The sequence below is a fragment of the Gavialis gangeticus genome, unplaced genomic scaffold, assembly GCF_001723915.1.
Source record: "Gavialis gangeticus isolate Ggan-Ray unplaced genomic scaffold, GavGan_comp1, whole genome shotgun sequence".
Classification (NCBI taxonomy): domain Eukaryota; kingdom Metazoa; phylum Chordata; order Crocodylia; family Gavialidae; genus Gavialis; species Gavialis gangeticus.
The window spans coordinates 209,358,927-209,371,767 of record NW_017728992.1 but is presented as its reverse complement, the minus strand read 5'-3'; the positions used below and the strand labels follow the sequence as shown (position 1 = coordinate 209,371,767).

The window sequence follows — 12,841 nt, the reverse complement described above, 5'->3', positions numbered from 1 at the left end:
AGTTGGGGCTGGTCCTGCTTTGAGCAGGGGGTTGGATTAGATGTGACCTGAAGTCCCTTCCTGCCCTCATTTTCTGTGTGTCTGATCTTGGCGGGGGGAAGGGAGGGGGGCAGACAGCCCAGCTGGCTCCTGGCCCTGGTGCAGAACAGCCAGGAAGCACTGGGATCAGCTGCTGCTGCAGCTCCATGGTGGGAGAGAGAGAAGGAGACCCAGGACACACAGCTGTGCCAGCCTGCCAGGGAAGGGTGAAAAGCCAGTGCGCACACATGCAGTCACCAGCTCCCAAAATCATCTGTCCCTGTCCCCACTCCCCCTACCCCCAACACCACCTGGGGCCTTCAGCACCCTGGCCAGGAGGTGACTGGGGTGGACGTGTGCATGATGGGATGCAGCACCTGGACACAGTCAGTGCTCAGACAGCTGCCCCTGCTTGCACACAGGCCAATGGCTTCACCCCAAAGAGCATAGGGGCCAGGCCCACAATGATGCCTGTGTAGCAAAGCACCCCCCCCTCCGCATCACCACTGCCTGCCCCGGTGTCTTCAACACTGCGCAGCTGGTGCCACCTGCCCATGGTGCCCAAGGACCAGCACACCCATCAGTGCTTGAACCACTAGCATCTTGATAGGCCTGGGTCTAGCCCAGGCTCCAGCCCCATCAGGACGCAACATCGGTGCTCTCCTGCCTGGCCTGTGTGCTCAAAGAGCCCTGTCACCACCCCAACACCCACCCACCCAAGGCAGGTTTGGGGGTGGTGGACTCCCTGCCCCCCCCACCTACATGGAGAATGGGACTGAGTGCCGCACCATTGGTGACATCATTTAAAAGCCCTGATTGTGCCTGAGCACATAAGCTGGCATGGCGTCACTCACCTACCTCACCCCAGTGCTTGCCCTGGTCCAGTGCTCTGGCTGTAGCCCTCTCTGGACAAAGCCCGCAGAGGTTTGGTGCCAAGTCCCCTACTGCGTGGCTGAGAGCTGCCAGAACCACCAGAAAAATTCAGTGGGGACTGTTGGCTAGCAGTCTCACAGAGGCCAGGTGATAGGTATCCAGGTCATGGCACTGATGTTAAATGCAGGCTGGCACAAGTCCAGGTTTTAGCAAATTTTTATTTAGCACAGGGCAGGCTGGACCTGTGGCTAACTGGCTATCCCAGTTACAAAACTGCAGCACAACAACCACATGGGTGAAAAGGCTGCACCAAGCTCCACTCCTGGGGTGGGGGGGGAGCCAGTGGGGGGGAGAGGTGGGAAAGCAGACAGGCAGCAGTGAAGCCGGAAAAGGGCCACTAGCTCGAGGCCCCTGATGATGGGGCCTGTCAGAACAGGGGCTGAGCCTGAGGAGCAGGGCTTGGGGCCCATCCGCCTGAGCCTGCTCCCTTCCAGCCATGCGCCTGCACTGTCTCCAGCCTCTTGGCAGAGTGGAGCAGCGCCATGCACGGTGCCCCATGTCTCCCCTCCCCACCCTACTGCCTGACAGCCATCCCTTGTAAGCCTGCACCTTAGTGCCTTCCTATACCCAGCACACCTAGGCCCGCACAGTGCCCTGCAAGATACAAACCTACATGAAGATGTGTTTTCTTCAACATGCTGTTGGTTTCCACCCCCCTTCCCTGCTTTGCTGTACATGGCCTGTGCCTACCAGCTGCTTTGGGACAGCATGACCTGAATGGGCAGGAGCTGCTGCAGCAGCTCCTCAGGCGGGTGATGACACTTGGTGACAATGAACAGTTTGAATTTCTTGGTCCGGGCCTCCTGGAAGGCGGTGCGGAAATACTCAGGGCCATCGGTCGCTCTGGCTAAGCACAGGTACCTGCAGGAGGCAGCGAGCAGCGCTGTAGGGAGCCAGGGTACCACAGCACACAGGGCCCGGATTGGGCCCTGGAGCCCTTCAACAGCATCCACCTACTTCAGCCCATGCCAGAGAGCCTGGCACTGGCAGAGCAGCTATATGTGCATCGACTGCAGCGGTTCTGGAGCAACCCCGGGAGCCCATGCTGCACACACCCAAGCCCACATCTTAGGCAGACTAGATGGCTCAGGGACATGCAGTTAGGTCTCTCTGCTTGGCAATGAGGGCTGTGGGGCTAAGCCTCCGCAGGGAGAGAGGCCTAGAACCCCTCTCTGCCATCCTGCATGAGTGCACTACCCACTAGACTCAGGTGCAAAAGAAGGGCATCACTATAGGGAAGCTATGCCAGTCACCTTAGCTGTCAGCAGAGGAAACTGTACTGACTCCTGGCTGGTGGCACCAGATCAGAAACAAGCTCTGTGGCCAGGGTCATCCCGGGGGGGAGGGGGGGGTGCAAATCAGGGCAACTGCCCCAGACCCCACACTGTGGGGGGGGCTCCGCAGAGCTGGGCAGAGCTGCTCCTCCGCATCCAGCTGCTTGCTACCCCACCCCCTCCCACTGCCACTGCCAGTGGCAGCTTCTTCAGGTCCGGGTTTGGAGCAGGACAGGGCCCCACATGAGCTGATTTGCCCCAGGCCCTGCACCCTGCTTGGGTCACCTGTCTGTGGCATTAGGCTTGCAGGCCACATCAGGGAGCCACATGCATGAGACCCTCTGGAACAAGCACTCAGCTTGGCACAGCTGATTCCCCGTGTTCCTTACCTGCGGGACAGCTTCTGAGGGGGCTGGTGAGGGGCTGCTTCCCCACCCTCTGCACGAGAGCTGGAGCCATAGCACCTGGGTCACTTGCAGGAGACACCGATAGCCTCGAAGCAAAGCCCCTTGGTGACAGGGACAACTTAAAGGCGTTCCTGAGGGCAGCCCTGGAGAGCAACACGCAGCAGGCTGCACATGCTGTGGCTGCTTCAGAAAGGTTTTTTTCTGAATTAAATGACATGCAAGGCTCTGGCCCAAGCAGCGCCTGTTGGATGCAGCCTCTGCAATTGAGGCCCCGTGTATTTTGCACTAGCAGAACATAACTACACCCTGGCCGCACACTGGGGAAGTGGTGGTTTTGATACTCAGGGGCATGGGAGCAGTTTGGGCTGAGGCCAACAGGAATACACGTTTGGTAGCAGTCTCTAGTAAAAAGAGAAGGCAAGGGACCCCAGACACGAGGGCTTCAGTAGCATACAGCCTTATCCAAAAGCCCACGTGCTTGGGCATGCAGAAAGTGGCTGCACAACCCTTACACACAGGACAGGGGGCCTCTGGGTCCATACCAGGCACTATCAGGGGCCAAGCCTGAGCCGGTGGAAATGACATCTCGCCTCCAGGCCTGACGGAAGTAACTGTTGCAGCAGACTTCTGGCCACTCCCTGGGGAAGGGCTGGAGGTGTTGCTACCTCACCTATGCCTCTGTATCTAGATACTTACAGCTGTCACAATGCCAGCGGGAGACAGGCCTCTGGGCTACGGGTGCTAGCAGAGTAGGTGGGAGGTCACCCACCAGGCCTCTCTTTCGGCTGGGGAGATGATGTGGTTGGGGCCAGTAATCATTCTCTGCTACAGGCGTAGGACTTCCTTAGCCAGTGGTTCCTACCTCTCGTTCTGCATTATCTGCCTACTGAGAACTGCTTCGGCCAGGCCATGTGTGATTCCCTCCAGCTGCCTCTTCACAGCATCGAACATGTTCACTTCCATCATGTCAAACACAACTGGCTTTCCGTACCTGGGGGGTGGGGGAGCAGCTGAACAGTGAGTACATTTCAGAAGAGAGTCCAAGCCCCTCAGCACAAGTTATCAATTATCACAGGAACTACAGGCTTCAGGCTTTACATGCATAAACTTCTACTCACACTGCCAGTCATCAACAAACCATCCTACCTCTACTGCCTTCTGAACCTGATGAAAGACAAACCCAAGCACCAGCTACCACTTACATAAAAGCACCTGGGTGGGGACAGGGGACAAGAAGCTGGACAGGAGCTAGCAGTGTGCCCTTGGTGCAAAGAAGGCGACCGGCATCCTGGGCTGCATTGATAGGAGTGTTGCTGGCAGATCGAAGGCAGTGATTCTTCCCCTCTATTCAGCACTGGGGAGGCAACATCTGGAGTCCTGTGTCCAGTTGTGGGCCCCCACTACAGAAAGGATGTGGACAACTTGGAGACAGTACATCTGAGGGCAACAAAAATGGTTGGGGGCTGGGGAACATGACTTGTCAGAAGAGGCTGGGGGAAACTGGGCTGATTTAGACTGCAGAAGAGAAGACTGAGGGGGAATTTAATAGCCGCCTTCAACCCCCTGCAGAGTGGCTCCAAAGAGGATGGAGCTGGACTGGTCTCAGTGGTGGCAGATGACAGAACAAGGAGCAATGGGCTCAAGTTGCAGCAAGGGAGGTTTAGGTTGGATATTAGGAAACATTCTCTCACAAGAAGGGTGGTGAGGCACTGGAACAGGCTGCCCAGAGAGGTGGTGGACTCTCCTTCCTCAGTGGTTTTTAAGACCTGTGTGTTGGACTGAATTTAGGGCCCAGCCCTTATATCTTTGTTCCAGGTGGGCACAACCCTGAGACTGACCATGACCTTTCCATTCAATAATAGGCACATGTATTGATACAGAGTGAGAACAGAAAAGCAACAATACAAACAATCAAGCAATTCTATATCTACCAATGCTAGGGCTGTCATCAGAGTCAAAGTGCATCTGGTCAGGATGGAGGCTCTACTCTGAGGCTCTCTCTCTTGGGTGTCAGCAGTCTGGAGGTGGGATGCCAAGGCCCACAACCCCCCTCCAGTGGGGTGCATGAGATGGGTTGCTGGTATGCCCTTGATCCATGGTGGCCTCAGGGACCCTACCCGGGGAGTGGGGACAGGGACAGGGACCCCTCTCAGAGAGGAGGAGGAATGGGGAGGGACGAGACAATGAAAGAAAAGGAGGGACAGCAAGGAGGGACAGGGAGGGACTCTTTGTTAATCTCAAATCTCTGCTTTTGTATTCTCCTTCCCCCTTGAGGACTCCTGATGACTTCATCCATGGCTATCTTTGGTTGGCTGTCTCTCTGTGGTCACATGTCCATGTAGCCTTCTGGGACTTCTCCTAATTTGGTCTGCTCCCCACAGCCCCTAACAATCTATGAACCTATAAATCGGGACTCAGCCCCCCCACCCCCCGCTGGTCTGGAGCCTTGTAGCTGGTGTCACTTATCTTGTGTTATGGGACAATATGGTACACACTTCTTTGGTTCCCAGGCTGTGTGTCCTTGTTGTGTTAGACAACCTTTCTGCCTTGAAGGCTGTGACCTTGTGTTATGGCATGCTCCCCCTTAATTCTCAGGCTGTCCATCTAGTGGCCTTGTTGTGCTAGAAAGCCCGTCTGTTTTCAGGGCTATATGGAACTCTGTGTGAAACCCAGGCTCGTACAAATCAATTAATCCCTGCTGCCTATCTTGACCCCTTATAATGTATATATCTATACCTATAGGCCCGTTCCCAAAAAACAGGCCTTTAAATACCATTTCTAAGACAACACCAAGTTGACAAAGCCTTGGCTGGGTTGATGTAGTTGAGGCTGGTCCTGCTTTGAGCAAGGGGTTGGACTGGATGTGACCTGAGGTCCCTTCCAGCCCTCATCATCTATGATTCTACAGGGCCCAGTGGCAGCCCTCCAGTGTGCAAATACTGCATTCTTCACGGATTCAAAGAAATTAAAGCCAGAAATGACAAACGGCATCCATCAATTAGTCCAGGGGTGCTCAACCCCAAGCTTGTAGGCCACATCCCACCCCTGGCGCTGTGCAGGACTCCCCACAGGTCCATGAGGAAGCCCACAGGCCCTGGGCCTGTGCACTAGATAGGGTGCACAGGATGGTGCAGAGCCTGATCCCAGAATGCAGGGCTGGGCACAGGTGGCACAGGGCCCCAGAGCCCAATCCCAGTGTGCAGAGCCAGGTGGAGGCAAGGAGCCAATTCAGCCTGCAGACTAGCCCTGCACTACTCAGCTGGCTTGTGAGGTCAAAAAGTGAGTGCCACTGAATTAGTCTGATCACATGTATAACACAGGCCTGGTAATAAGCACTCAGTTACTTCTGTATCTCACACTTTTTTCTTTTTATTTTTTTGCCTAATGCCTAGCTTCAAGAAAGGCATCCACCCTTGATCTGAAAGACTTCAAGAAATGGAAAAGCCACAGCCTCTCTCAAGTTTGTTCCAATATTTATTTATCTTCATTGTTACAAAACATGTACCTTAATTCTCACTTGAGCCTGTCTGGGTTTAATTCCCCACCTGTCATTCTGGTTTACTGGTATTTTCCCCCTTTAAGGTACTAATATGATGTAGGCAAGTCACCTCTTGATCTTCCTGATAAGCTAGAAGGACTGAGCTCCTTGAGCCTCTCATTGTAAAGCTTTTTCCCCAGGTGTCACATTATTTTCCTGACTCTCCTGAACCTTCTCCAATTTTCAAGATCCTTTAAAAACGTACAAACACAGTTCTCTCAGATCAGCATCCCCAGTCCTACCAGAGGCAGCATTTTCAAGAACAGAGGCAATCAAGAGCAGGTTGGACAGACACTTGGCTGGGACGGTTTAGTCAGAGACAATCCTGCCTGGAGCAGGGAATGGACTACATGTTACCTTGTGAGGCCCCTTCCACCCCCAGTTTCCTATGAGCCTGTGAACATCACCTTCCTAACTCCTACACACTCTCTCAATACAACCAGGAGGCTCATGTGCAGTGACTGGTCCCCTGTAACCCAAAATCTTCAGAGATCAGGTATTCAAGTGATTGTTAATGTAGCAGGGAAAGGCATAAAAAAGAACTGAGAGCTAAAGCCAGGCACATTCAAATGAGAAAGAAAGCACATGTTTTTAAGCAGCGAAGGTGACAGACTTAACTGTGAAGTACTGGATTCCCCATCGCTTGATCTCTTTAAATCAGTTTGGAATACATGTCATGCCAGAGTTCAAAGAGTTGTTGAGCTCAAGCAGTGGGTGATGCACTGAAACACAGGGGCTGCTGTTTAAGTAGAGTTCAGACCAGGTGACTGAATGCTTCTGCTGGTCTTAGTCCCTATGAGTGCATGAGTCCAGTCATGTGGGGCAGAGACCAGGGAGTGAGGCTTGCAGCTGAGCCTGCTCCTACAGCTAGGGATGGAGACTGGGGAGGGAGGTTCCCAGCCCAGCCAGCACCCCTAGCATTGCTGTAGAGGATGGTAACTGGAGACCAGGCCCCTGTGTGACTAGTACTCTTAGTCCTGCCATGTACGAGGAATGTGGGAACAGGAGGTCCTGCTCAGTTGGCATTCCCTGAAGCACAGAAGCGCTAACTGTAGCAAATCCTGCCATTCCCCCGATGAAGGAGAAAGAAACAGGGCTTGAATGACCACTTGCTCTCTCACATCCAAAAGCATCCTGCTGAGCATTTCACCTGCACGTGCTCGCCAAGACTTTCCAAACCCACCACTCCACCCCAGCAGCTCTGGCCCCTACCTGATGGCCCCCAGCAAGGCCAGCCGGACAGTCTCTGGGTTCATGTGTTTGGGGTTCAGTGTGTTCAGGTAATTTGTATCTCGATATCGCAGGAAAGTTGCAGCTTGTCCAGATGGATCGATGATCAGGGGCCACCTGCATGAGTAGGAAAGGCAAAGGCCCCAGCCGTTAGCCAGGACAAGGAATCCTAGAGATTTAGAGCTGGCAGGGAGCTCCAGAGGTCACATTTAGTCCAACCCCTGCCTGAGGCAGGATCAGCCCTGTCCAAACCATCCTGGACAAACCCCGTGTCCGACCTCTGAGCAACATGACAGTCACCCCAGACACAGCACAGGACTTAACACCCTAATCAGCCACAGGTAAAGCAGGGAGACCATGGCAACCAATGCCCTGATGCTGTAAAAGTTATTAATAAATGTTTGAGAGATCCCAGGAAAAGGGCCATGCCCCCCGCTACAGAGGAAGGCAAAACCCTCCCAGTCTGTACCAATCTGACCATGGCATAAAATTCCTTCCTGACCCCAAACATGATGATTGTTCTGACCTGGATTGGAGAGGCAAAGCCAGAAGCCTCCATATTTAAGTCAAAATCCCCAACTGAAGCCAACACGCAATGCCTCTGAGGAAGGCTTTAAAAAACCTTGCCATTTTTAGCAGTGGGGGCATGGAAGGAATTCCCTCCCAGGCCCATGAAACTACCAGCAAAGCCCACAAGCCTGGAAAATACCCATAAGTTGGACACTTCCAGTAGTGGAGAGTCCACAAACTTCTGTAGGCCTCACTATTCCACTGCCTCCCTGTTCTAACAGGGAAGAAATTTCTTCTGATTTCCAATCTAAACTTATTTTGCTGCAACTTCAAGCCGTTGGTCCACATCCTCCCCTCTGCAGCAAGAGAGAAAAGGAGCTCTCCCTCTTCTTTATGGCAGCCCTTCAAACATTTGATGACTGCTGTCATGTCCCCTCTTCAGCACTTTTTCCCTCAAGCTGAATGTTGGCGTGACAATATTTGGATCTTGGGGAGCACTGGATTTGCAGCTGAATGAAGCCTTTGCCTGTGGCCTAGCAGAACTGCTGACCACAAGGCAGAATGATATCTAAGCCAGCCATTTGCTTATGCACATCTTAACTGTGTCAACCATTTTCAAGTGAGTCTGTGTGAGTCTGTGTGCTGTGAATGAGGTAAAGCTTTAGGAATGTGGAAGATGGTACAACATAGAACAGAAAAACAGACTGGAATGTGAAAAACAACATGTAATTAGTAACAGAATCCAAGAAGAACATATGCAAAAAGGTGAATTATGATTGGTAAAGAAGCCTCCAGAAGCTTCCAGGTTTTGGTCAGTCTGCCCATTGACGGAAGAAGAGAAGTCAAAGTCTTAGAAATATGCTCATAGCAAAAAGACACGTAAATGAGTGAAATGCATAGGCAATTCCATGTTAATGAAGTAAACAGTAAACAGAGGCAGGGCTTGAGATGGGAGGAAAAATGGGTGGAACAGGAGGAGGGACGAAGGTGAAGTCAATGTTAATGAACCTAAACCAAAATATATAAATGTAGGAAAATACTATTTTTCACTGCAGGTCCCCTCGTTCACAGGCTGTGAGTCTGTGAGGGACCCTTGTCCAAAGCTGTCTCCATTCTGAATAAAGCTGTTGCGAGCAATGTGTGCTGGTGTTTGCTCCCTGCTTGCTCTGTTTAATAAGTAACAGGGTCCATGGGCAATTCAATCGTTGTCTCCCTAGTCGTTGGGTGCCGCATGCCTAGCTGAACACTGAACATGCCTAGCTCCTTCAGCTACTCCTTGCATGACCTGCTTTCCAAGCCCTTGATCATTTTTGTTGCCTACCTCTGGACCCTCTCTCACTTCCCCACATGCTTTTTAAAATGTGGAGCCCAGAACTGCACACAGTATTCAGATGAGGCCTGACCAGTGCCGAGTAAAGAGGCACTATCACCCCCAGGTCTTGCACCCTCATGCTTCTATAGATGCATCCAAAAACTCCATTCACATTTTGAGCAGCTGCATCACACTGCACTCATACAGAGTCTGTGATCTACCAAGACTCCCAGATCCTTTTTTGTAGTGCTACAATCCAGCCAGGTGTCACTCATTTTATATCTGTGTTTTTTATTATTCTTCTGGAGGTGGAGCACCTTGCACTTGACAATGCTGAACTTCATCTTGTTAGCTGCAACCCAGTCTTACAATCTATTGAGATCCTTCTGAATTATGCACTTGTCCTCCAATATTTTCACAAACCTTCCCAGTTTTGTGTTGTCTGTAAAATTGCTTTAGAAGCTTTCTATGCCAGCATCCAAATAGTTAATAAACACATTGAACAACACTGAGTTCCCTGCGGGACTCCACTCAAAACCCCCTGCCAATCTGACATGGATTAATTTAGAATTATCCTTTGTTTTTAGCTTCTGAGCCACTTGTCTATTCATTTTATACTAGTTTTGTCCAGCGCACATTTCTCCAATTTTTTAATGAGAAGGTCACATGGGACCTTGTCAAAAGCCCTGCTTAAGTCCAGATACACAATACTCACAGCCTTCCCTTTATCCACCCAAGTAGCTACTTCAAAGAAGGAGATCAGATTTCTTTGACACGATTTGTTTTTCATAAATCCCTGCTGTCTGCTTGTGATCAGCCTGTCCTCCTCCAGATGACTGCAGATGGCCTTCCTTAGGATCTGCTCCAGTAACTTCCCAGGTATTAAGGCGAGGCTAACTGGTCTGTAGTTCCCCTGTACTTCCCTTTTGCCTTTCTTAAACAGGGACACTATATTGGCCCTTTTCCAGTCCTCTGGTACCTGGCCTGTCTTCCATGACTTCATGAAGATCAGTGCCAAAGGCTGCAAGATCTCCTCTGCCAGTTTCTTCAGTACCTGGGACTGCAGCTCATCAGGCCCTGACAACTTGAATTCACTCGGACCCATCAAACTATCCAACTCCAGTAGAAGAAACTAATGCCTCATGCCAATGACAGCAAATATTTTCTACTGGGTGGCTGCTTTCAGGCCCTCTGGCAGCAGCAGGAAGATTATCCCTCCTAAAAATCTACTTCTTCTTTGAGTCAAGAATGAAACAAAACTACTCCAAATGTGTGACCCTTCTTTTAGGTTTCCCTTCTCTTCTCCATTTCTTCCTCTTCCTTCAGGTTGCAAGGTGATCTGGGCAGACACACTGATTTTATACCTGACCAGAACTGAGGCAGCTTCACTCAGTCAATAAATAACAATACTTTTAAAAAAGCAATAAGAGTGTCTTCTTCCCTGAGGGACATGACTGTACACCACTGGCTTGCTTCATCAGGGACACCTCATGGCAGACTGACAATTGGTACCTCTGATCCTCAGAAGGTGTGTGACCATTTCTACTGGTCACCACTATCACAGCAAGAACAATGTCTAGGTATGCACAATCTCTTTCCAAGCTTACCGTCTATCCATGCAGATTTTGTTTCCCACATCCTTCAACAGTACATCATCAAGTTCTTGCACAGAGCACTTCAGCCCATGGAATTCACTACCTGCCCCTGTTAATGAACAGAGAAAGCAATGAATAGCCCTCCCCATTCCTTACAAAAACCAGCATGAACAAAGTTGAATATTTTGCATTCCCATGAGAATTAGTGCAGACCCCATTCATAACAACTGTTACTGACTGTGCCACATCCCTTTGGACAGGAGTCTGTCACCTAATAATTCCCTCAATCAAGAAAGCTTCCTTAATATTAACTCTGCATTGCCCTGTCTTAATTTCCACCCATTGCTCTCACCATATCATGTGAGTCTGCTTAAAAGAATTCTCCCTCTTCAATGTGTGCTCTTCAGAGATTTGTACACCGCTACCTTTCATACATCCATGTAAGGGCAGAAGGAACCAGCCTTCTTTATAACACAGCCCAGAGAACCTCAGCAAGTAGGCTGAGATTGGATACTGGGAAAACTTCTTTATTGTGAAATCAGTGAAGCGGTAGCATAGACTGCCTAGAAAAGTTGTGGAATCTCCTTCATTATAGGTTTTCAAGAAGAGGTTGGATAAGTGTTGGGAAGGGATGACCAAGGAGTAACAATGCCTGGGGTGTGCTGTGAGCACCAACAGTTGGAAGCCCAGGAGACCACCCCACATGCATCTCTTGAAGATCACAAGGAGAGCTCTAGAGTGCCAAGCAGGTAGGAACTGGAGAGGACCATGCTCAGTGGCATACAAATGAAGGAGAGCTCCAATAACTAGCTTGGTTATGAAAAAGAACTGAAAAGCTGGAACAAGTTTATGGAAGGGATGACAGAAAAGGAAGTCCTGGCTCTCCAGTGAGGGGGTGAAATGGGTGGAGCTGTGTCTGTGCTACCTGGTTGCAGTGTAGAGTGCTTCTGGCTTTGCTGGTAGCCACATGGGGCCAGAAAGGAATTTTTTAAGCTCCATTTCCTACAGGTGTTGCTGGAGGGGGTTTTTATCACCTTCTTCAGAAGCACCAAATGTTGGCTGGGGCTTTTGACTGGGATGTGCCAATGCCCCTACTAGGACTTAAGCCCAGAGATTTCTGTCTAGAGGGTCTTGACTCTCCATTCAGGCTCAGATTGACTGCCACGTTTGGGGTCAGGATGGAATTTTACTCCATGGTCAGGCTGACAAACTGGGGGGGGGGTTTAATTTCTGCTGTAGTGGGGAACTTGGTCCTCTTCCTTGGATTTAAAGTGTATTTTACCTAATTACTTCCTGTTCTTGCAATGACAGAACATTGGCAGTATTCTTACCCCCTGCTTCTCCCTGTGGCAAATTAGGTGTTCTTGCTGTTTTCAGGCACCGTGTCTGACAGTTGCACGAGAGGGCTGTTTGAGCAGTTTTGTCTGGAAAAGGCAAGGCAGACACTTGTATAGGATGGTTTAGGTGGGGATGGTCCTACCTTGAGCAGGGAGTTGAACTAGATGCCCTCGTGACATCCCTTCCAAACCAATGTTTCTAAGATTGTTTCACTCTTACCTCAACACCAGTACCTTGAAGCTGAATTAAAGAATTACCTTCTGATACAATGTGGAGTCCTGATTTAAAGACCCCAAATTACAAAAACTCCATCGTGTCCCTTAGAAAGCTGCTCCAAGTGATAATTAAGCTCACTGTTAAAAATATACACCTTTATTTCCATAGATTCATAGACATTAGGGCTGGAAGGGACCTCAAAAGATCATCAAGTCCAGCCCCCCACCCCAAGGGCAGGAAGTCAGCAGGGATCATAGGATCCCAGTAAGATAAACATAGAAATGTGTCTTGAAGGCATTCAAAGTGGATGCTTGAACCACCTCTGGTGGCAGACTGTTCCAAAGCTTGGGGGCTTGGAACTTTTGTAATGACACACAGGGTGCATCTACCTAAAATCCTTTACTGCAAAGTAGCATAGTTTAATGTGCAGTAAGTGTGCACATCTACATGTGCTTGTTTACCATGCAGTA

General features: G+C 50.4%; 1 protein-coding gene across 1 annotated transcript in view; it reads right to left on the bottom strand.

Moving 5' to 3' along the window:
* Positions 1-1,390: 1,390 nt before the first annotated feature.
* Positions 1,391-12,841, bottom strand: part of LOC109305256 (putative IQ motif and ankyrin repeat domain-containing protein) — a 94,778-nt gene continuing 83,327 nt past the window's right edge. Inside the window, exons 12-15 of the mRNA XM_019528273.1 lie at positions 10,830-10,926; positions 7,383-7,517; positions 3,495-3,623; positions 1,391-1,812 (exon numbers count right to left, since the gene is read on the bottom strand). Of these exons, the coding sequence (XP_019383818.1) occupies positions 1,638-1,812; positions 3,495-3,623; positions 7,383-7,517; positions 10,830-10,926 (536 nt within the window). The 3' untranslated portion in view covers positions 1,391-1,637. The remainder of the gene's footprint in view (positions 1,813-3,494; positions 3,624-7,382; positions 7,518-10,829; positions 10,927-12,841) is intronic.